This window comes from Protopterus annectens, chromosome 1.part0, assembly GCF_019279795.1.
Source record: "Protopterus annectens isolate FY-2018-M chromosome 1.part0, PAN1.0, whole genome shotgun sequence".
Lineage (NCBI taxonomy): Eukaryota > Metazoa > Chordata > Ceratodontiformes > Protopteridae > Protopterus > Protopterus annectens.
Window position 1 is genome coordinate 1615525237 of NC_056725.1, and position 25765 is coordinate 1615551001.

Sequence of the window (25765 nt, forward strand, 5' to 3'; positions counted from 1 at the left end):
TCTCCTCCTCCTCGGGGCCCGGTGAGAAGCATGGAGACCGGATCAGAGAAGGGGGAGACCGGGAAGCCCTGGAGGGAGAAGATCGCTTAGCCGGGGGGGGGGGGGCGAAGCGGAGGCCTCGGCCTGCCGCTTGTGGTGCTTCTCCCTCCTTTTCTCTTTCCTGGCCTCCCTCTCCTCCAGAGCTGCAGCAGGAGTTTGAGTCCCGACCGGGGGGAGAGAGGCAGGAGTGGCCGCCGAAGCCGGGGAGGAGGCCACAGAAGCACCGGAGGCCGAAGCCGAATCAGAGGGCAAAAGTCCCGCTAGGATCAGCTTCGAACTCCGGTCCTTCAGTGCCCTGGGGTTGAACGCCGCGCAGATGGAACACTCAGCGGAAAGGTGTTCAACCCCAAGGCACCGCACACACAGAGTGTGGCCATCCGCTGGGGAGAGCTTATAGCCACACTCGGTGCACTTGGAAAAGATGGGTTTTGGGGCCTCAGACATTTTAAAGAAAAATCCACTCGTTAGGCCCCAAACACACAACACACAGAACACTACGACCAGCGAAGGGGAGGGAGGGTAAGTTTAACTAAAAAGGTATAAACTAGGGTAGTTTTAGTCAAAAAAAAAGGGAACCTGACCACACAACACTCACTCATACACTTAAGGGGATAATAAAAAATTGAAAAACTCACAAAAACCCTACGACACCAGGAGCTCAAAAACCTAGCTGCTGACAAGAAGCGCGGCAAACTAGATCTGAGGTCAGTCAGGGTTGTTAGGGGATTATGGGTGAAGGGGAGGAGCTAGGAGCTCGGATCTAAGCTATGAAAGATTGCCGGCTCGGATCTGATTCCCAAAGGTTGCTGACAAATGAAGTTAACTACTTCAGATAGGCTGTTTTCCATGATAAGAACTTTAAAGGAACTGAGGCGGCAGGCTCAAAAGGTGGGCTTGTCAATGCTTGCAAAACTAGAGTTAAGTCCCATGGTGGGACCGCAGTCTTAACTGGTGGTTTCAAAAGAGAAATGCCTTTCAAGAAGGTTTTGCATATCTTAGCAGAAGCTAAAGATCCCAGTCCATCCCCCACATGAAAATGGGAAATGGCTACCAATTGTACTTTAACTGTAGATGCACTTGCTCCTTGATGAAAAATATGTGACAGAACATCAAGAATCGTCAGAATAGGAACGGTAAAGGGATCCAAGCCCTTGTCCTTAGCCCAGATAGAAAAACGCTTCCATTTACTACTGTAAATTTTTCCGGTAGCAGGCTTGTGAGCCGCCACCAGAATGGCCTTTACTGGTGACGAGATGCCGAGAGTCATTGCCATCAGTGGAACTGGATTAACCAAGCTGCTAGCTTGAGGTTTACCAGGTTAGGGGGTTTCAATCCTGCAGGATGTGAAATCAGATCCGGAATGGGATCTAAGATCCATGGAGGAACTACACTGTGAGACCGCAGATATGGGAACCAGATCTGGTGAGGCCAGAATGGGGCTATGAGGATAATTTTGCTCCCCAACCGACATGCTTTCTGAATAAACTTAGTCATAAAAGAGGAAGGGGGGGATAAGCATTGAGGAGACGGGAGACCCTTTTGAAGATCGCGTTTGCTCTAGACCCCATGAGAGGGTTATCTTGTTTTGCAACTGATGGTCTGAGAGACCGAGAGATTGTATGGATCATTAATTTACTCAGCTTGTCGTGCAGAGATCAGACCGAGTCGAATGTGCTACCACCTCCCTGCTACGGATATCACCAAATGACTCACTCTCATAGCCTCCCGACACCCTGATAAGATCTTTACTCCTCCCGTGCCATTTACTCTGTTTGAAAATGCCGCTGTTGTCTGTTTGAACGCAATAGTGCTTAGCATGCTAAGGTCGTGGCTTTGTTGTAATGCCAAAGAATAGTCCCCTCATCGGTAGGAAGGTGATATGCAAAGCGGTTCTAAGGGAGTCCACGTGTCTAATGCAGTTCCACTCAATGCCCATCTCTCAGTGGTCAGCACGGTCAATGGCTCGGGCTGCGGACATAGCCCTCTCCCCTTCTCGGCAGAGCCCCCAGAGGAGTAAAAGAACCAGAGAAGAGTCCCGCAAGCCCGCTCAATGGAAGTGGGTGTTCCAGGAGACCAGTAATAGAGACTCAAATGAGAAGAGGTCCATGCCAGAATCGCATGCAGTAATAGACGGCGTAGACATGGACATAGACCCTGCATAGACCCTAGTGTGCTCAGACCAACCTCTTCGTGAAGGCGCGGAGACAAAGGAGAACTAATACCTGATAAGATAAACTGTTCACCCTGTCCAGAGTTAGAAGGGCCTGACCAACGCGCAGACCCCAACCCGGCCTCTATAAATTCCAGGATTCTGCACAGGCGGAGAAAGGACTTTGAAAGCTTATCGAGACGCCCAACCTCTGGGCAAGGACTGAAACATGGTCCGAGGCAACACGAGGTTGTGAGCTGTTGAGGCGTCCAGGCTTGTTGTCCAGGCATGGAACTGTCCCGGCACCCTGGAGTCTCAGCTGGGCTGCAACCACTGCCATGACTTTAGTGAACATGAATGCTCTGAGGAGGACTGTGAAAGAACCCTGAATTGATAATGAAAGGCCTGAGAAAGGCGAGAAAGGGGTTTGTTGTTCATCAAAATATGGTAGCACGCGATCCTTGAGGTCTAAGGGGAGAAACCCAGATGCTTCTCCATCAAAATGTGGCAAGATTGGAAGAGTGAACATCCTGATATTCTTTGGGGAATGAACCGGGTTCAGGAAGAGAGAGAATGAATCGGTTCAAGTCCCCTTGGAGTTTGGTACCAAAAAGAACCTGGAGTGGGAGCCCAATCTGAACTGGTCTGGGGACGCGCTTCAAATCTTACCTAGGTAATCCTCCCTTTAGCTGCCACCTCCCTCGTGGCTGGTGGACATCGGGAGGCTTCATGGCGGCTGGATTTAGAAGGATGGAATAACCTTCTGATATGATTCGATCACCCATCGGGAGAGAAGGGATGGAAGGAGGTTAGATAACAAATCGATCACGCCTCGATCCGCTCCACTGGACTCAGTCGCCAGAAGTCCTCAGGCTGCTGGATCGCTCTGGCTGCCGGGTTCTCTAGACCTCCTCAGGCGCTGCCCTCTGCCTCTGTCCTGGCTTTGTCCTTTGTCCTCTTCTGCCTCTGAAGGACGAGAGGGTCCAAGTCGCGCGGGACTCCTGAGACTTCCGAACCACATTTTTTTGTCCCCGAGGATCTCGGAGGGATTTTTGAGAATTAGGAGAAGGACTCCGGACGGCAGACAGCCGCCTTCCCCGCCCTTAGAAGACTGCAGCTGCCTCGCCAGACGTCTTGCTGTGTTTACCGGCCGCAGAAAGGCACATTCACAAGCTGACGCCTCTTAAAGGGAAGGCATGCAAAGGTGGAGCCAGGCATCCGCTAAGAGATGACCCCGCCCTGAGCCAAGATGCCCCTCCCTCCAGAGTAGCTAAGGAGAACCGCCTAGCACGCGTTCCGAGATAGACAGGAGAGTGGCGATATACGTGTTAGAGAAGGCCTCTTGTCCCACCACTCCTATGGACTCCTCGGGAGCTATTCCTGCGATTCCTTTATTAAGCCCCACTGTAGCCTTGATAATAAGTGCCATGGAAGTCTGAAATCAGCTGAACCGGTGAAGGTAGCTGAAGCAAACATCCATCTCTAATGCGTCCAATGCCGGAGGGTTATCAGAGGGTGATGCAAAACTCTCTCCCGCCAGTCTCCTTCTTCACGCGGGCAGCCGCATGGCACATGGCATCCACACAGGTGAAAACCTTAGCCATCTGAGCCTATCTGAATGACCTGTTGTACCTGGTCTGGCCTGGCCCATTGGCTCCATGGTGTCGGGCTCCTTCCACACCTGGTAGTTACCGTGCCCAGGGTGGGGGGGGACCGGAGGGGGGTACCAGGAGGCCTGCCGCCTCCAGAAACACGGACTCGTCCAAGGAAGGATTTTGGGCAGACCACCCCCCTCTAATTCGCAACATTTCCATGATGTCTCCAAAGGAGACATCCTCAGGGGGTGACCTTGGGGAACCTTCCCCTTCATCCAAATCAGTGTCTGTCGTGAGGGACTCGGGGAGTCCAGGTGCCTCCTTTTACACTTCCGTTTGCGAGGAACCTCCTCGGTGGGACTATCAGAGGAGGGCTCACCTACAGGGTCCCGTTCCTCTAAAGGGAACTAACTGGAGGGCTTGAGCAGGCTGTCCCAATGGTCGGATGATGGAGGATAGACCCAGGTTCCGAAAGTAGTCTCCTCTGCTCCGAAGCAGGGATCAGTGTCGGAGCTGAAGCAGTCGGACCCGAGGGGGAAGTGTGCTCCGACCTGAAGGGAGCCGAAGACACATCAATCCCTATGGATCAGATGCTCGGCTCTCGGCCCCGAGAGCTAGGATCCGACACACCCGAGGGTACAGTCGGCGTCGAAGCTACCGGAGCTATCGGCGCCGACAAAACCCCGGCTCCGAAAGGGCCCGGATCCGATGACTCCAAAACCCGAAAACGGGTTGGAGAAGGAGTGATCGGAGCAAAAAGGGGGACTGCACTCCCCCCTGAGGGGGGGGGCAGGAGCACCCCCCATTTGCATCTGGGTCTGCAGAAATCGATGCATCATCCAATCCATGTCCGCGTCGGTCAGGCTTCTTGTAGACCTAGAAAACGTAGTCGATGACCTAGAGGGAGACCGGTCCTCCTCCTCCGGCGAGAAACAAGGTGAACGGAGGCGAAAGGGAGAGGATCCAGAGGCCCTCATGGAAGGACTAGAGAGTTTAGATGGCGGGGCTGAGGGATGAGTCTCAGCCCGCCTTTTATGACTCTTGTGTCTCTCTTTGTCTTTATGCCTCTTCTCCCTGGAAGAGGCAGACGAGTCCCCTGAACTCTGCACAGCAGAGGGAGGTTGAGTCCCAGGCAGAGTGGGGGGACCTAAAGGTATAGGGGCTGCGGTAGCAGCCTGTGCCTTAGAGGGAGAGGAAGAAGAAGTGTCCTGCGGTAACAAGCCCGCCAGGATCAACTTGTTCTTCCTATCCCTGATGGCCCGGGGGTTAAATGCTGCACATATTTGGCAGCTAGTGGACAGGTGGGCCACCCCCAGACACAACACGCACTGAGCGTGGCCATCAGCCGGGGAAAGCATGGCCACACTCAGTGCACTTAGAAAAGACGGCTTTGGGCCCTTCAGCCATCACAGTAACACACGCAAACACTATAGGGGAGGGACAAACACAATGACTACAAACTAATAATTACTACAAAAATTTTAAAACTAAGACTATAACTCGACGAAGGGGACTAAACACTCACACACTAACAAAGAATTAAGCTTAGAGTCTAATTTTTGACAAGAAACGATCTCACCCAAGCCTAAGGAACTCTTCAGAAGTAGCTTCTTTCAGCCGCGGCAAACTCGATCTGAGGAGAGGCAGCATGTAGCAGGGGATTATGGGTAAAGGGGAGGAGCTAGGAGCTCAGATCTTTTAGCTAGTAAAGCTGCTAGCTCGGATCCAAGGTCGGATCCGATACCCACAGGTTGCAGAACAAATGAAGTAACTACTTCAGATGCAACATTCAGACCGACTTTCAATGACAGCATTTGGACTGAAGGTAAAGAAGTTCTGAGATCCATACGTCAACTTTACTCCCTACACCTTGAGAGGGGATATGCATGACATACAACAGCTATAATTACTAAAGCTTTGGTATACTGGCCTGATGTTGGGCTGCCCATGACAGGGAAGCACTTTTGTGAGGAATACTGTAACAGTGATATGGAAAGACATCAAACATTCTCTAATGCAGGCAAAATTGGGGGAAAAGCTGCAGATTTAGGTATATACAACTGTAATAAAATCATAATCCTTTTTCTCTGCAATGGGAATTTCATTCTGCTCCCACTGAAAAGCTACCTTCATCATAAGTCTCAGCAAAATATAAATACAAAGCCATACGTTCCTCAGAATGAGAGAATTCCTGAAGTACAACCATCCCTCCTGGAATCCCTGCTCTTCTGACTGAAAATTTAGTTACAAAGAGAGAACCTCTCTTTTCCTGACCAAGGTATTACTCAAGGAAAAAGAAGAAATAAGCTACTTAGCAAATCTTACATGTCCATAGAATAAGAAATCGGAGAAAACAAGACTTTCACACTTGGTTCACCTTTCCTGGGAAACTCCCTGGAAAATGACAGGCCTATAGAAGGTATATTCATGCAAGGATCAAGTTCCCTATCCCAGCTAAAGGAAGGATCCTTCAAATGCCCTTTCCCCTAGAGACCAAGAAGTGGTTCTCCCTTGCCCATCAAGGGCATTCCTACAGCCACAAAAGACTAGTTATACACCAGTCATTGGTGGCTGCAAGTGCAACACCAGAGCAACAAAGGGAAAAAGATGAGCAGTTTGAGGAAGAGAGTGTCCACAGCAGAATCACTCACCAGAGTCTGAGGTACAATACGAGAACCCAGCACTTAAATTCCCTACAAACTTTCTTCTTACTGTATACAGGACGACAAAACCATGGAGACTAGTATGTGCTCCATAGGTTGGCAGAGAATGAGACCTCATTAATCAACATGAATAGAGAAGCCTGGATGGTTTGATAAAGAGTACAAGTGGTACTAAGATAAGGGAACCACTGACAGTCTCCCCCTCAAGCACAATATCTTACCAGAAATACACAAGCCTATTAAACCTGTAGGAAAATTCTGTCAATAGTATTTGTTTTTTGCACACAAAAGGTTCACAAAACTTTTTAGAAATGCAGACAGTCCCAAACAAGTTTCCTAGCAACAGAATATTTTAGTCAGAAGAACATAAGTTTTCTTCAGAAAAATAGTTTTAGTGCAAGTCCCCCCCCCCCCCAACAAGGAATGTCTGCTCAGTCTTGTAGCGTTAGCTGACTGACAGTTCCACTGGGCCTACCAAAGGAAAAACTTCTGTTGCAGAAAATCTCTAATTTGGTGCTCTGTATGTGTATGCACATATATGTGTGTGTGTGTATATATATGTATATCACACAGATGTATGGGCACTGGATCGAATGAACTGTACTGACACAATCAATGTAAGAATATTGAAACACAGCTCGACATGTTCAGTGCATACTCTGGGAACTACCTCAGAGCAGACTAAAGCAAACAAGTATTTTTGCAGGGGGAGCTGCTCCCACCACATCCCCTGCTACTTGTACATACTAACTTCAAGATTGTAAAATCCCTGGGGAAAATGAATATTCCTACACTCTGGGACTGTCAATGCTGCACATCTGTCGACCATCTATTTGTTTTGACCAAATGGTGTCAGCGTCCATATACAATGGCACTAGTGACCACAACTCGCACACATTTATGCAGATATCTATATTATATATACACACATACATGCATATATACAGACAAACACACACTCTCATACACATAGATAGAAAGATACATTTCTACAGCAGCTCTGCTTGAGCTCATGACAGAACACATGGAAGGCATCCTTATGCTTTGCAAGCCAGCTCTCAATGGGGCAGGATCCAAACAGCTTAGTATTCTGCAACAGTGACCTATATGTTGAACTTCAGGGATAACTATGTGGTCAGACAGACACTGATGGTTTGGGTGATGCTTGATGGGAGATTGACAAGAAGAATCCTGACAGTTTTCAGGGAGAGAGATTTCTCCATTATTTGAAGCCAAAGCAGGGAAAACTGTCATACTTGCCATGGCTAAAACATGGATACGAGGACAAACCTTGGCTTTCAGGACAGACTTGGGAATTATGTGCGTGTGCAGCATCAGTTTTCCAAACACAATGACTGAGCCCACCTGCTAGAGAACTGGCTTGATCAACGATATGGGCTGTTATCAGGAAGCAATGAGAAGCAACAGCCCATTTCCACAAAAAGAACACACGCCACACCTTACCTATAACATCAGGACGACTGCTCTTATTTTTAAGATGCTGATGTTGGCCTCTGCACTGTGAGCATGCCATTTAGACTGTCTGCTCTAAACAGTGATCGCTACTCAAGAGCGGCCTGTCACTAGATAGTGAACAACCCTTTCTCCTCCTCTCGTTCTTTCAGGTTAAGGCAGTGAATCCAGCAAGAATGGTGCAGTCTGCAGGCATAAAGAATTCTGCCCAAGACAGACAAGGTATCTGTACACTGATTCTATTGAACCTCCGAGGGTCCACCAAAGGGTAGTCGTGAAATTTTGTAAATGGGGCCAAGATACTGGTAAATGCAAAGAAACCCAACTAACTGAGACACATTGCTACCGATACCGAATTTAGCAATATTAGCAAGATGGTGCCTCCAGGGAGTGAAGGGATGGTAAATTTGGATAGGCTTTGGGCATTCAGAGATTCCATTTTTTTACCATTCAAACAGTGCTTAGCTGTTTGTAGGAAAGGAAACCTACAGATGAGATGACAAGCAGAGCATTAATGGAATAGGGGAGGAGTTACAGCTTAGGAAAGTTTAAGTGCCAAGCTGACTAGTGCCTGCAGCTACTAGTTCTAGATGTTGAGGTGGATGGACTAGATCATGTATGATGTTTCATTTACACACAAATCTATCAAGTATCTGGCAATTTCTGATCAAATCAAAGTCAGTACTGTAGGACAATGACCAAGAAGATACAAATTATATGACAGCCTTAATACTTAACTCAAAGATGGGAGTGGTGGTTGATATGCTCACTCAAGTGTCTGCAAAAGTTTTATTGAAGAGAAATCTCTAGGTTAAAATTAGGATATCAAAAGGGAGTTCAACTGCAAGTCCAAGGGGAGCAAAGGGAAAATGCCTAAAAGGAGCATCAGATTAAAATTCGGGAAGCCAAGCCCACATCTACAAATACTTGGGCAGTATAAGCGGAACATGCGAATCATGCAAAATGGCATGTAACATGCATTTACAATAAAGAATTTCATATTATTCTGGGACACAAGCCCTGGACACAAACAGATTACTACTACTTGCCAGGAAGGAGTTCTATGACAAAACTGACACTAAAGGGTCATCACTAAAAAGGACCTGCCTGACCAAAATGACACTATTGATATAATGTAGAACATGTGCCTGGCCATATGAAACCAAACACATCAAGTTATACAATTCACATTATATTTGTGTCCAGCAGACCTTCCTGGACTCCAGCTTCATAATGCACTTCTGCAAACTTAGAGATATCTATTCTGCTCAGAGTAAATAGTTTAATATCATGCCTGTGAGATTCTAATAAACTGAAGCTCCACTCAAACACATTCCATAGAACCATCACCTTTTTAATGAACCAGATGTGAATACTGTACCCCACTTTAACAGGTATGCTCCCATCTAACAAAGCATACCTTTCTACAAAGTAAAACCAGAACTATCTTTCTGTACAGACTTTCACAGTTTCATATTACTCTTAATCCTTCTCTAATTGAGGAAAGTAATATAGCTTTAAGACACTTTACCATTACACAATCAGATTCCAGGTCTTTGCCTCTGGAATTTATCAATTCTTTTTAAGTGTCCCCAACATTCAACTCTGCTACAAGCTCCCTGGATTAATAAAAATTAATAAAATGCCTCTTATCAGCATTACTGGGTGGACTGTCCCGCTTCCTTGAAAGAGTAAATTTACAGCCAAACACACTGATGCTAATCAGAAAGCAAAGCACAAACATTACAGCAGGGAAGGCTAAGGTAGTTGGCACTTAATCAGGACCGTCACCTACAGCACATACTTGTACAAATACCTAAACAAAGTCAGACTCCTTTAACACTTATGGGAAGTGTAGCATAAAAAAACAGCGATACCTGCGCATCCTTGCCCTGAAGTCCTAAAACAATCTACATTACATTTGATAGCAATGTGGACCATGGTCATCACCAGATGATGTTCTTCAATGACTGCTACTCACCACTGGTGCACATAAAAAACGGCAAACACTTAGCTGCTCTTCTTCACTTTACAGCCTTTTCTTTACTGCTGCTAACCTTTCTCAACATGGCTAGCCCCTTCATTGCCAAAGGATCATGTCTAAAACTTGGACAAAGGCAGCACAGACACCCTGTCTCGCCACCACCACTTTCATTTTAATATTAAAGCCAGTAGCAGAGTTGAATGTTGGAGACACTAAAAAATACCAGTCTTAAGTTATGTCCTTCTACTACTATTTTTCACTCAGCAGCAACATGGAGTTCCCAACTTTAATAACTGATATTTTACTTTCATGTACAAACTGCTGGTCTGAGTTTCTGTATGTATTAGTTGAACATCGCAGAGAGTTTTGTACCAAGCACCATTACCAACTTCATTTAGCAACAATGACATTTCCTGCATTTAATCTGTTTGGGAAAAAATCTGCTTTGTTTCTGATCAGGTCTACACTATACAAACACACTGTAACTGGATCAATCCAATTACAGAAGTGAATAAATATTCTAAAGTTCAGCACAACCACCAATGGACAAAAACACATTCGCTCCATCAAAACTATAATCAATACTATAGTACACAAAGAAATGACATACTACGCCCTTGATATAGCAAATTCAAAAAGGAAAGGAACTAGAAATGTTTTCTTAATATGACCGTGAAAAATTCTGCAATTCCATACGACAGTTAGTTTTCAAAGAATCCAAGAATCCCCCCCCCCCCACAAACTGCTGAATCCTAGGATAGACCTTTGCTGCCATTTCTTACTCCAAAGTGAGATTATACTGCATATTACAATGACCTTCAACAAATGTTAGTTGACCCCTACATAATATGATTCAGAATCTGTTGATGCTCTGTGCATGCCCGCCTGCTTGCTACTCGTTAAGCATACCATTTGAGACGCTAGCAAACTTTTCATGCCATACCCACACAGTTTTAAGTCATGACTACAAATACCGAAAACTACAGATCTTAATACTCAATTCTTGAAAAATATACATCCAATGTTTTACATCAACTAACCCTCAACTTTCTGCAGTTCTTTCCTCATCTCTTTACAAAAATCACCTGGCATCAGGCTAGCCATGAAATGAAAACCACACACTGCCCTCAATACAATTTTTGCAACATTTCTACCACACCAGGCAAAATTACTTCATTACTCTGCTCTAAAAGCATTATTTTGCAATTTGACACAATGAAACAATACTATGTCCATAGTTTACCTCTCAAACATTTACAAATGTTATACTTGGAAAGTTATGTGCAAACCCTTAGAACTAAATTCCACAGCCATACACATGGTTTCTCCCATCACTTACTCTTTGGCAAGCTCTCTCCATCACCTTAAGGAAATGAACACTTTCCACATTCGGAAAAATCGAACACCAGGACTTCATCCATGCCAAATGCTCCTGCTTCAAACAAAAGACATATTGCCTAACACACTATCCCTATCTCCTTTCCAAGTCTTCTCCTCTCTCAAGATTTAGCAACTAATGGCATATATTGTACATTGCAGTACGTTTGTTCACTAGTGTATATATTCATACGTACAATGTTTTTCTATGTAAATTAACCTAAACTACTCATTGCTTCCAGTTCTGTATGTTTTGTTTGTGAAATGTTTTGTACTTCACCTGGGCAGACCCTTTACTTGGTTAATGATAAGTGCTCTATCCCAGTAAACATTTCATTTATACATAAATAAAATTCTGCTCCCACTTTTGTATAAGGTTTCTATGAGGATATTAAGACTACCTGATGGAGGCAACACGGGTTCAAGCAGTGGACCCAGTATCTGAGAAGTCAAATAGGAAATGAGCATTTTGCAAGAGCACCTATCCCTGGGGGGGGGGGAGGGAGAGAATTTTCATTCAGGACTATAGACCATAATAGAGACATGGCCTTTAGCCCTGAAGAGTGGGAAAGCACTCACATTTTGTTGGCAGATTACATTCATACAGACATCACTGCATAAAAGGCATAGGGCAAAATTATTGGTAGGTCATAAAAAGAAGTTATGTACTCAGCATAATATTCCATCTGTGTTGTTCATTTTCATTCTTCCTCAATGGATGGGTTCGGATCCGATCCCTTGGATCTGACTCAGCCGTTGCTAAAGCTCTTGGCAACCAAAAACTCTCCAGCTTCTTCCTTACCCATAATGCACCAACCCAAATTGCCTCACATCTTGTTTGCTGCCTTAGCAAAAAGTAAAACATTGATATTAAGGAGAAGCCATACCTGCAGCTTATATAAAAACATATATAAGGTCCACTAAGCACTCGCTCTTCCAGAAGCCTTAATGGCGAGTACATAACTTCTTTATCTGATGTTTTCAATTTTCATTCTGTCCTAAAGTGATGGGGTAGGGTCCCCAGCTACCTAAATTCCAAAGTGGACTCAAGGAAGGATATTCCTGAGCACCACAGAACCAAAAGATATGTCCTTCCTCTGGACACCAGGTCTAATTTGTAATAAGTAAATATATGGGGACTAGCAAAAGCAGCTGCTGCACAAACGACATCCATGGACACTTTTGGATTGAAAAGCTGAGGAAGTTGCCATGGCTCTGATGGAGTAGGCTTGAAAAGGTGTTGGTCAGAGCAATGCCCAATTTGTTATACACAAAAGAAATACAATCTGTTATCCATCTAGATACAGCAACTTTGGTAACTGGTCTACCCAATGCTGGTTACATATAGGACGCAAACAATTTATTGGAATTTCTGATGTTTCTGTCCTATGCAGATAAAAATGCAACATACAATAAATGTAATACATATTTTTCTTTGTTAGAAAATTTGGGAAAGAATAACTGGCAAATTAAACTGACTGCTTTATAGTGGATTCTGACACCACCTTTGGAAGAAATGATGGGTTGGCCCTTAAGGTAACTCTGTCTTTATAGAAAATCAAGTATGGAGGATTGAGCACAATGCTTGGATCTCAGAAATTCTTCTGGCTGAGGTAATGGCTACTAAGAAAATTGTACTCCATGAAAAGATGCTCATGTTTGCATGTAGTTGAGGGTTCAAAAGGAGACTGTGTAAAAGATTGCAGCACAAGGTTTAGGTCCCAAGGGGGTAAGATCTATAAAGGATGGCCCTAAGAGTACAGTGCCTTTCAAAAAAGCTTTGCTCAACTTGTGGGATGCTACAGAAGAACAATTTATTCCAACATGAAAACTGAAAATCATTGCTAACTGTACTTTAAACAGCAGAAGAACTAGCTCCTTCTTCAAAAAGATGAGCTAGAAATTCCAAAATATTATGAATGGTGGCTGAGAAAGGTTCAGTATGTTTATGAGCCCAAAAAATAAATCTCTTCCATTTACTGGAGTATAGTTTTGTCCTCTCATAAACCTTCCACCAAAAAAGAATATGACTGACAGGAGAAGAGTGCATAGGCTGTCTGGCTATTAATGGAACTGGAGGAACCAGGCAGCCAGCCTGAGATTCACTATGTCTGGGTATATCATGACTGCTGGGTGATACAGAAGGTCCGGAGCTGGATACAGAAACCAAGGTGGTTGAATCAGGTGAGGCCAAAGAAAGGGAAGCCAAAATCGTTGAGGCCAATAAGGGGCAATGAGAATGTCCTTGGTCTTCACCCTTTATGTTTTCAGAAGAAATTTGGGAATTAATGGAGTGGGAGGATGCGCGTAAAGGAGATCGGGGGGGGGGGGGTCATGAAGTACAGCATCTCTCAGGGATTCTCCCTGTGATGGGATTAGGGCAAAGTAGCTTCTGCACAAGAATGCACCTGCTCAATTTGTCTGCTATCACACTGGACTTCCCCAGAATGTGCACTGCTAAAACAAAGCAGTCAGAAGAGATCGCTCACTGCCACACTCAGAGATTCTCGACACAATGGGTAGGATTTGGTTCCTCCAAGTTTGTTTATGTACCAGACAACAGACATGTTGTCCAACTGTACTGCAGTTGTCCCACAGGGAAAGCATTCTGAAATGCCTGCAACACCAACAGCACTGCTCTCATCTCTAGGACATTTGTATGCAGATTGGCCTCCTTAGCGTACCAGGTGCCTTGGACGGTCTTCCCCAGATAATGCCCCTCTCCCCAGCTAGGAAGCATCCGTGGTCACTACAGCCTTGGACTGAGGGGGAATGAATGAACGACTTTACGGAGCCTGTTCTGAATGAATCCACTATTTGATATCTCTCTCTCTCTCTGATGTGAGTGATTCTCAACCATTCAGCAGGTAATATCCATTGAAAAATTCTCATACTAAACCTGGCGCAAGTGGTACTAACATTACTGCTGCTGCCATTGATCCCAGAGCCTGAAGGACCAGTTGGGCTGAAACGTGAGGTGCTGCAGATTATCTTTTTGACTTGGAATCTTATAGTCAAAACTCTCCATAATGGAGAGGAAGCAATGGTTGCCTTTGTATTGAGAACTGCTCCTATAAACTATAAACTCTGAGCTGGATGTAGATGAGATGTCATAATTTATGGTTACCCCCAGAAGAGAGAAAGTCTGGAGAATCTGGTCTCTTGCACATACAAGTTGATGCCTAGAGTGGTAATGAGCCAGTCATTCAAATATGGAAACACTCTGAATCTTTGCAGTCTCAGGTGAGCTGCTACTACTGTTGTGCACTTGATAGACACCCTGGGGGCTGTGATGAGTCCAAAGGGCAGTACTCTGAAATAATGACTGGCTCCCAACCAGAAGTGCAAGTACCTTCTGGACCATCTGCTCATCTTTTTGCAATAGTACACACATCTTGAAGGTCTATAGAGAACATCCAGTCATCCTTACCCAGAAAGGGGAGAATAGACTGAACTGTGACCATCCAAAACTTGGTTCTTCGAACAGTTTTGTTTAGTTTGGAGAGATGCAGGACTGGTCTCTAGTCCCGTTTTATTTGGTACCAAAAAGAACCCTGGATAAGTTCTGGATTCTATCTGGTCTGCCAGGACCTCTTGGATGACTCTTTCTAGCAGCTTTTGTACTTGAATTGCTGCTTGTTCCCTCTGACTGGGTGGAACATAGAGGATTTTCCTTGGGCTTGGGGGAGAAAGGGAAAAGGGTATAACTTCTGGAAATAATTCTTTGCACCCAAGTATTTTTTGTTATATCTAGCCAGGTTTTCTGGTGCAAGGAAAATCGCCCCCAGACTGTCGCCAGAGGTGGACAATTGGGTCTCCTTTCAGGAGAGCTGGTACGGCTTGTCAAAGAACGATTCTCTGGAACCCTGGTTCTGTGGGCCACCTCTGTCACAGGGACATCTTCGTCCATTAGAGTTCCCTTCCTGTGCCTCTGGAAGAAACCTCCTTCACGTGCATCTTGAAAAGAAGACTTCTTGAACCACATTCTTAAACCATCTCAACGATTCCTGGAAAAAAAAAGTTTCTTTGAGGAGTCAAGACAAGCACTCCCATGGAAAGTAGGGTCTTTCCATCTTTTTCACATATGGACAGAGTGTCTTTTACTTGGGGGCCGAATAAAGACATTCCATCAAAAGGAGCACTGACAAAACAAACAAAAATAAAAGACTTGAAAGGCTCCGCAAACTCTCAGAGGTATATCCAGGCATGTCTACTTACTGAAATGCCTGAATCCATTGCCATTGAGGTTCCTTCCATTGCATGTGAGATCACCCTCATGGCCGAACTGCATATGGACTGTAGGTTTCTCAGCGGAGAAGTAACAGATGCCTGAACTTCATCAGAAACAGCACCCAAGAGGGTATTTGATAACTCCTTGATCAAATTCCTCTGTAGCCTAGTAAAGTGCGCCATATAGTTCAGAGACATCAAAGTGAAGGTCGCTGAAGCATAGACATGCTTCCCAAATCTGCCCATCTCCTGCGACTCCCTGTTGGGGGATGGAGAAGGAAATTTTCTCTGCTAGCTCCTTCTTAGCGGCTGCTGCAACGACCATGGCATCAACAGGAACTCCCTTCCCCCAAAACGATCCATTTGTCGGTGGTGCCATTATTCTCTCTGGTCTGCAAGGAATGGGCTCTATACTGTCAGTGTCCTTCCATGCCCGCCATGAGATCAAGTCAATGAGCATATCGGCAGGTGGAGTCACCCAGGAGGTAGAGGGTCCAGTACCAAATGCCTCCAGGAGGACATATTCCACAGACAGTGGGTTGCCAGATGTCCAACCACATTTCTGTTTAAGGATTTCGAAGATGTCTCTGTGATGACCCACCATTGGACCAGTAATCAAGGAGTCTCAATCCTCACAACTGGCACCAGTGGGAGGTGTACACTGGGAGGATAACAGATACATACAGTATTTTCAGATGCAGCTCTCTGCATCAAGTGCAATTTCCCTTAAGAGCACACACAGACAACAGTTAGTCCAGAGCTGGTTTATCCCTCTTTCTCCAGATCCCCAATAAGACTCCCCACTGGAACAGCTATAGAGTTGAAATATCAGCTGAGTGGCCAAGCCAAGACCTCCAGCACCCTCTCTGTCCAACCAGTGCTTCTTGTTGCTGTCCAAGCAGCTGACGCACACACACACACACACCTGGGAAAGACTGGCACAGACTTAATACAGATGCCCTCTTTTGCCCAGACTAAAGGGTAGTTATCACTGCCACCTCCTTATCAGCTACTTTGAGGCCCTTAACAAAGGGTGTCCAATCTTACTGCGCAATATTAATATTAAGACAAGTGGCAGTTTGACCAAGAGCAAGGCTATTAGAAGTGGCCCATAAATATGCAAGTACTCTCAAAACTTAAAATATTTCCAGACAGACCAGCCGCAATGAAAGGTTTAAGCATAGTTAATAAAAAAATAAGAGAACAATTTTATACTCAGTATATAATCAGAGTTCAAAAAATCACAGGAGATATTTTAAACATTGCAGGAAAGCCTCAAATAACGAAAAAAGTTATCTAAACTAAGCTCCACTATATTCCTGACTAAGAGAATTACTATAACCTAGTTAACTTAATCAGACCAGGACAGATGTGGTGAACGGTTCTTGTCAGGTCCAAGACAGAATAAAGAAAGTACTGTCTCGCTCAGAGAGTTCTCAAATTAGTATCTCAAATATTACTGCTGGGATAGCTTGCAGAATGACAATTTCTTGTCACCTGACTCTATCCCAAGTGAAACTCCCACTGCTGGAAGCTGGCAGTATTTTGCAGCTACCTGTAAAAATACACAAACCTCAGATCTTTGGCAGATGCTGGAAGTCATAAAACAACTGCATTCTTTCATATTTTCAGAAGTAGTAATTAGTTCACTCTGAAGAACAATACAGAAAGCTTCTCAGCACAGATAGGTCTCTGGCCTGGCCTATAAAGTAATTTAATTTCAGCTATTTTTCTGAAGTTAACCTCCTGCATTTTAGTTTCCACTGTTAAAATATAACAGTTACAACAGTGCATGTACATTTCTGTTCTACTCCAGTAGGAAACACTGTAGTTACATTTTAAGCACAAGCACATTATTAAATACCTTTTCTTAACACACATCTGTACACACCAGTTTGATAAACATGACATACAGTTCTAAAACATTTGTAACACAAGCATCTTGTATAAATCATGTTGATATTCACCAACGACATAACTATTTACAACATTCCAGATAGCTTTGCTGGCAGTATCCCCCTATCCCCCTTTTGTCACAGTCTCCACAGGAGACATCTTCAGGAGCTGATCATGGGGACCCTATGCCTTCATCTAAATCTGTCTTTAGTGATGGACTCCTACGGGGAGTCTGTTTCCTCTTGCATGTTCTCTTCTTAGAGAGCGCCTCAATGGGGTGCTCTGGGAAGGTATCAGAAGAGATTACAATTCCCTGGATGAAAGCCTGGGGTTTTTTGTACTGGCTGTCCCTGTGGAAAGTGACGGTGAAGCTCTAAGCACTGAGACATCATGGCAGAGGATTCGAGAGTGAAGGCTCCGTCAGAAATGTTGAGGCAGAAAATACTCCTTTCCCAGATTCAAAGGCAGATGGCTCAAAGAGAGGGAGGCCGTCTGATCTGAGAAGACAAGCTTCTAAAATCATAGGCCTCCTCTGCTCAGAGTGCAAAACCTCCAAATGGAAGCCAGAGCCAAGCTATCCAGCACAGAGACAGCACTGAAAGCTTCGGAGTCTAATGCAACACCTTGGATCAGACAGGCAGACTAAGGCTTCAGGAGCTCTTTGGATCTGATGGGACCAGAGCCCTCAGGAGAAGACCACGGATCCAGATGACTTGGATCCAAACACTCTGAAGCTAAAGGAGTTGGAGGAGGAACATGTAATGGGGGAGTATTAGATACGCAGATCTCCTGACCCACAGAGAAAGGAACACCAATCTGCCTCTGCGCCAAGAGAATCTTCTTCCTCAGTCTCCTCACATCATCTTTTGTAAGGCTTCTGGAAGAACGAGTGGAGTATATGAATGGTGACCTGGGTCTTTTCTAAGACCAGAGAAGGTACCCAGTCAGAAACCAGATCCAGTAATGGAGAGTACCTTATTCTGGCTAGAAATTTGAAAGTCAAGTTCGGTTTGCATAGGATCAGGAGAAGTCAGATCAGAGAGCTTAGTAGGATCTCAAACATTTCCTTTTTCAGATCCAGGGTTGAGAGAGGGTCCTTATGAGACGTCTTCATTGAGGAGTCCGAAGCTGGAGGAGGAAGATGGCTTATGAGAAGATGATTTGCTTAATTTTAATAGTTTTTGATTTAGAGGAAGCACTCTCCAACACAGCTTCCCCAAAAGGAGGAGGAAGACTAACTTTTAGGATAAGCTTATTTTTTGAGTTACACTAATGCACAAGGATTAAAACTATAACAAACTGAGCAATCCTCTTGTCAAAGGAGGGGCCCCAAAGAGGAGACAGAATGTGTGGTCATCAGAAATTGGCAGCTTGTGCCCACACTCTGTTCATTTTTTTTAAGGCCTGCTGGTTTATCTGCCATTGGTAACAAAACACTAAGACAGAAAAAATTTATTTTTTTTAAATAAAGGTGAGAAATGCCAACTATGGCAATTAAGTTACAACAGTGCTGTAGAGGAAAGGGAAGATATTAACAACAGTGTCTAAGTGGTACCAAGAACACTGTACAACAGATAGGAAATTTAAGTTTTTGAAGAAAAAGTTGAAATATACAACACTTAGCTAACTAATGCTCGAGAGACATGGAAGACCACATCTTTTACTTGAAACAGCAAACGAAATTTGAGGTAATTGGGGTTAGTGCATTACGGGTACGGGAGAAACTAGAGGGTTTTTGGTTGCCACAAGCTTTAGCAACAGCCAAGTTGGATCCAAGGGATTGGATCTGAACCCATCAGCTGAGTACAGAATGAAAACTGACATCAGATCAAGATGTTAAGTGGATTTCAAATAGCTCCATACTGGTCACCAATTTCTCTGACCATTCCCCTGAACTTGCAACACCATGCCTTGCTAAGTCCATCATCCACAAAGGACAAGTAGGTGAAGAATGGGAAGAAGCTCTAGGATACAAGCAGAGAATGCTAAACGAACTGACAGGCCCCCGTACAGTCAATATAAAATGTATTTTACACAAAGTGATATTTAGCACTGATATTATTAGACGCGTAATTAAGATACTTGGAAGGAGCATACTGTACTGAAACAAAAGCAGAGCTGAAATATACAGAGCATATCTATCAGAGAATGTGCATTTTGTTCTAGTAACATCCTTTCATAGGGTGTATCCTTTACCATTTTCAAAATGTCCTTTAGATCAACATATTTCACATTAATAAAAGTTGGTGCTTCCCCAACGATATATTTAAAATTCTTCTTATGCTACAAGTACACATTATTCAAAATGACATCCCAAATTACCTGGGCATTCAAAATGAAAGTTAAAACCATACCTAAGCTTTTGTCAGAATTCATGTCACTAGCATCTCCATCATTTGTTTCAGATAAAGCCAGTAATCTAAACCCACCCAGCAAAGAAGATCACTGGGAAATCCCCTAGTTTCAATATTCAATGTCCCAGTGCCTGAATTTCATTTTTAAGTGTGTTGTCCTAGGCAGGAAGCCTACTGGTACTCACTATTTGTCATTTTACAAAATCCTGTTTTAACTTTGCTGGTTGCAAAAAATGGTATTCCAAACAGGAATTTATAAGCCATTTCCAAACACTTCATAGAATTTTATTTGTTAAATTATTTTCAAATAAAATAAACAAACAAAAAGTCCTAATTTTACTATTCATGAATGTAAAGTACTACTACCAATTTATGCCTAAAACTTGACATGTCATGCATCTTATCTGTATCACGCAATATATTGCAAGAATACAAGGTTATAAACATCTTCCCAATGCACAAGTTCAAAGTTGGCATAACTAGGGGCCATTTCATTGTCCCCATAGCAAAGGCTTATACCAGTTGAAACTTTGTCTACAAAGACAATTACAATTAAAAAAAATTCTTATCTTCCATGTATAAAGCTGTTTTTCCATGTCAGCAACAGCAACACAACTGCACAGTCTTTTATCCACAAAATATTTACTTGTGATATGGAATTACTCTTTAAATGCTCCTTGCATTAAAATAAAATTCAAAGCAAATGAGACAATACGCTTTAACCACCATTTTGAAATGTTGTTCCAGGACTAGCAAACGACAAATCAGTCTTTAAATAAAGGTAACAATTCAGTGCTGTTTTGGTACCCCAACTATTATCTCAAGCCTCAGACGAAGGACTCTAGGATGGCATAGACATCAAATGTCATTTTACCATTCTCCACATTCACAATGGCACAACCAGCTATGGCCTCTACATGCAAAACTCCTTTCGTCTTCCAACAAAAAAATAAGCATCCATTCTTTATACTCTGCATGATCCATCACAACTAAACTTCCACCTTTGTCAGTCTTTTAAGCTGAATATTAGTGGCATTCTTCAGGATCTAGAAAGCAGCTCTTTACTCTAAATAATAAAATTTATTACAGGGCCTCTTTATTTTGAGACCTATTTCAGTTTCAAAAATTGACTTGAAATACTTCAAAGGCACTCTGAAAGGGGGATGGTTAAATGAACTCTGTGTTCAGTTACACATTTAAGGAAAACTTGTACTCCCCCTTACATAGTAATACAGCAAAATTCATCCTCAGTGATGTTATGGTGTCTGTAAGGCTTGCCAGTCTTGTAGGAAACAAAACCCAGAGCATTTTTCACCATATTTAGTTCAGAGTTTGTTAATTGTAACAAAATACATGAAATATCATAAAGTGAAGATTAGCTTCCTCTTCTGTTGGTTCTGTTGCAGAAAACTGTTCCATCTGCTTAGCCACTGCTGCATACCCAGCTTATGCCATTCAAAGAACTGTCTGTAATGCTGTGGATTCCCTTACATCTCGGCACCCTTCCTTTCTTAAGGGATTGGGAATCCGACCCATTCTCCAGCACACTGATGTTTTTTGACCAGATGCACTGCTTTGCTGAGAACTGTGGCTGGGTACTACCAGACCCAAGGTCTGTTCTGATATTTGGCAACTAGGTGCAGTTATCTCTTTGAGGACAGCACACGGAAAAAAGGATGAGTTGTTTGTTCAGATTAGTTGATAATGCCACTAAGATTCTTCAAAAAGATTCAGTTTATGTTAATACCAGAGCCTCCAATTATTTCTGCTTATATTCGTTATAACTTCTAAGAAACTTTTGGTTAATCTTTTCTGTGCTTTGACTGTGCACTTTTACATGCATATATATGAAAAGGATAAAGTTTTTTTTAACCGTTAGCACTGACTCAGAAGTTCATAGGCAAATACTAGGCTAGCCGCCCTTGTGGACCATTTTAAACAGACAATTTCTCCTTACTGAGAATCAAACCTTGAACCTCTTGTCTGCGAGGTAAACATCAACTATGTCAATCTGGACGTAGTACTACACAGATTAGCATCCACTTGTGAGTCAGTGAGTGAATGACAGATACATACACACACACACACACACACACACACACACACACACACACACACACACACACACACACACACACAGTGTCTCTGTCTCTCTCACAAGCCACACACACTGTGTGTGTGTGGGGGACAGAGACGGTGCATGCATGAGCACCCCACAGTGTGCGACAGCGTGTGCGTGAGAGAACGTGCGTGTGTTTGCAAGCAGTGTGTGTGTCAATGTGCATGCACGAGAGAGAGAGAGCGCAAGAGTGTGTGTGTGTGTGTGTGTGTGTGTGTGTGTGTGTGCGCGAGACAGAGTCAGTGCGTGTCCGTGTGAGAGACTGAGATAGTCAGTGTTCGTATGGGATAATCCAACAGTCGTGAAGATCAAAAGCAATGGTGCTATTGAACTATCAAGGGCCACTGAAAATAGCAGGAGGTGTAATACTAAACAAATGATATAGAGACACTTGCGTTACAATGTGAGACTATAAAATACATCAAATGAGTAACAACTGCAGATACAAATTTAAAAAGTTCATCCAGGCTGTCAGATGAAGTCAAGTCTCCTAGACAATAACAGAAGAACCTTTGCATCAAGTTGATTACAGAACTAGCACATTTAAGATAAAGACTTCTAATGAAGAAGGCAGCACACACAGAAGGTGCAGATTACTTATTTTGCCTCGCACTGCAGCAAATCGTTTAAGCAATGAACTATTTTTGATCTACTGCTCACCCTGCAGAGCCAGTGGGATAGCTTCTATCTGGATTTTGGTTGGCTGCTTCCATCCAAGTTGTTCACAAGCTTCACACAATACATCTGTAACTCCCTGAAAAATAAAAGCAGCATTCATTTTATCAACAAAATATCAACAAAACTAAATATTTTCTCTTTAGAAGCCCAACATAATCATTTTCCTAACATTAGTCAATTGTAGCCAACACATGATTCAGCTACAGAGACAGTCACTAAATCAAATACAAGACTGGCCAACATGCAACTGAGGTAGACTTCCTCTTGGTAAGAAAAGGACAGGGGGTAGAATAATTAATTAATTACAAAGTCATCTCTAGTGAAACAGTCAGCTTACAGCATAAACCACTGGTTGGCACAATCAGCTGCAAGCACTGGCCAGAGAAGACTAAGGTCAGAGACAAGGCTGAGGACCTGGAAGTTGGCAGGAAAGAAAGCACAGAAGTTCAAGGCATTACTCAGGGCTCTCATACCTCAAGAAGATTACAAAATAGGTGGAGTTGTAAAGAAATGGCAGCACCTCAAAACAGCATGTGTGAGGGCTACAGAACAGACATGCGGCCGAACCAGGTATGGAAACAAGGTACACAAGGAAAGCTGGTGGTAGAATGCAGAAGTCCGGAAAGTCATCACAAGAAAGGAAAGCAGGAAAAAAAGTGGGAGACAGAAAAAAGACAGACCAAACTAGGAAGGATTATTGGCTAACAAAACAGGCTAAAAGACGTGCTGCAATAGAAAAGAACAAGGCATCAATGGCACTCAATCAAGGTTATAGAAAGTGACTCAGTAGATGGCACAAAGAAACTATCAGGCTGCATGGCAAAGAGAAAAAATAAAGACAGCCAGACACCCTTCAACCTGCTTACTAATCCTCAGGACATCAAAGGCATATGGAAGGAGTGCTTCCAGCAGCTTCTGAATGAAGAAAACCCCACAGAAGCTGTACTGCCCCAATCACAACCTATGATGAGTGAATAAGAGCAGGAGCACACCATACAAGTAGTAAGAACACTACTAAGGAAAATGAAGTCAGGGAAAGCAGTAGGCTCACAGGAGGCCACAGCAGATACGATCATAGCAGTAGAGAGAGAAAAGACCCATCTCAGAGGACTGGATAATAAAGCATACGAGTGCCAGTGTTCAAGAACAAAATGGACATTCACAACTGCAGGCAGTATAGTGGTATCAACTTCTATCACACTACATGAACGTTCTGGAGGGTGATTGAAAAATGAATACACACAACAGTAAATAGTAAGATGGGAGCGGAGTAGTTCAGATTCAGAACCTGGAGTTAGTGTTCTGGGACATTGGTGTTAATGGGTTGTTGTCCATTTTGTCTCTGCAATATAAGGGTAAGTGAACGTTTAGTCTACTGAAGTAGACCCTAGCAAACAGGTTGGGGGCAGCAAGTTGCTGTATGCAGATAACGTGGAATTACAGACTCTTAAGCAAGAGCTTCAGTAAAGGATAGGGAGTGGAATGCAAAACAGAAGGCTTGTGGGATGAAACAGAGTGCAGATAAAACACCTGTAATGACAGAAAATGGAGGGAATCAGAAAAAGAAAAGAACGGATATACAAGGGAAAACAGTGAACAGGTTAATAGCTTCAGGAATCTGGGAAGGGTGATTCAGAAGGAAAGTTGATGTATGGTTGGAAAAGCAAGAATAAGCTTTTCCAACCATACAGCAACAGACTTTTAACCAATGTTTTGCACTGCTTAACAACCATCATTACTGAAGCTCTTACAGTGAGAACTTTTGTGGCCACTCTAAATCTGGCGTGCTGAACTACAGTGTGAAACATCAATCTTTCCCCCCCCACTTCAAAGGATGTCACGGAATGGAAATAAAATAAAAACACTGATTTAATGGCGGGGGCAGTTGAAACAAACCTGGTGGCATTTAATTTCCAGGACTGTATGAAATATACTGTTTGCAAAGCTACAAAAGACAAGTTATTTATAATGAACTGGTCAAGTTTCAGTACAAAAGTCATGCATAATGTACTCTTTCTTGCCAAATCAGTTATGAGAAATTAGTAATTTTAAATGGCAAAACGCAACTAAATAGCAGAGATTTACCTGTGCTCTCCCAAGAAAAGCAGTAAAGTTTTCCAATAAATGTAGCAATGCTAAGATGCTAAGCCTTGGTTTCTGAGGTATAAACACATCCAGTCATACCTCTCAACCTCTAAGAGCAAGTAATTTGGACAAAGCAATAAGTAAAAGTGGGACAAAAGCCCAAAAATAGGGACAATTTTTAAATATTGTTCTTAGAAACTTAGAAAGTTGATAAAATAACAGTTTTTGCATTAACATGAATTTTCTGAAGGGTAGGAAGTCCGAAACGCAGATGTCTGCCATTTTCTAACTTCAGTTTTTAATGATTTGCCACTAATTTGTCAGAAAACCACAACTGTATGAAAAATGGACCAAAAATATGAAGTAAAAATCTATATAGTTGAGAGGTATGCATCCAGTCCTCTGCACTGATATGGTCATCAGTCATGTGGAGTTTTAAAGAATAATTTCCACAAGCTTTACTATGAAACCTTTACAAACAGATAAAAACGTTTTGAAATTTTACCTAAAACTGTGCTGATCTCATTCAGCAAAGCAGCTTTACTGTTGCCTTTTAAATGTAAGGAGTGCCAGCAACAAAGGAAAACAAATGACAACTAGCTCTCAGTCTCTTGGAGCAAGAAATCTAGACAAAGCCATAAACAATGGGTGTGGGTACAAAGGCCCCAAAACAATGGCAATCTTTAAATACTGCTCTTGCAAACTTAGAAAATAGATAGAACAACAGGTTTTATATCAGCATGAATTTTCTGAAGGGTATGAAGTCTGATTCACAAATGTCTATCATTTTTGGACTTCAGTCCTATAAGATGTGGCAAAGATTTGCTAGAAAACCACAATTTGAGTAACAGGTAAAAAAATGAGGCAGAAATCTGTACAGTTGAGAGGTACTACTATATTTTCAAGCACCATTTAACTGCTACTTACATGGATCAGACCACACGCAGTGCAAAAATTACTTAACAGCCATGCATAAATTCACCCGATTTGAAATGTTAGTCACGGTTAACTCAAAATGTGAACACAATTGACTATTGACTTCCCACAGAATTACTTACCACAGGTGTATCATAAAATGTGGGGTATAAACTTGAGTGAGTACATCAGAGTTTTGTCTGGTGGT

At 43.2% G+C, this 25765-nt stretch overlaps 1 protein-coding gene across 1 annotated transcript in view; it reads right to left on the bottom strand.

Moving 5' to 3' along the window:
* Window positions 1-25765, bottom strand: part of DDX47 (DEAD-box helicase 47) — a 596838-nt gene that overhangs the window by 482302 nt on the left and 88771 nt on the right. Inside the window, exon 2 of the mRNA XM_044073445.1 lies at window positions 22540-22633. Within this exon, the coding sequence (XP_043929380.1) occupies window positions 22540-22633 (94 nt within the window). The remainder of the gene's footprint in view (window positions 1-22539; window positions 22634-25765) is intronic.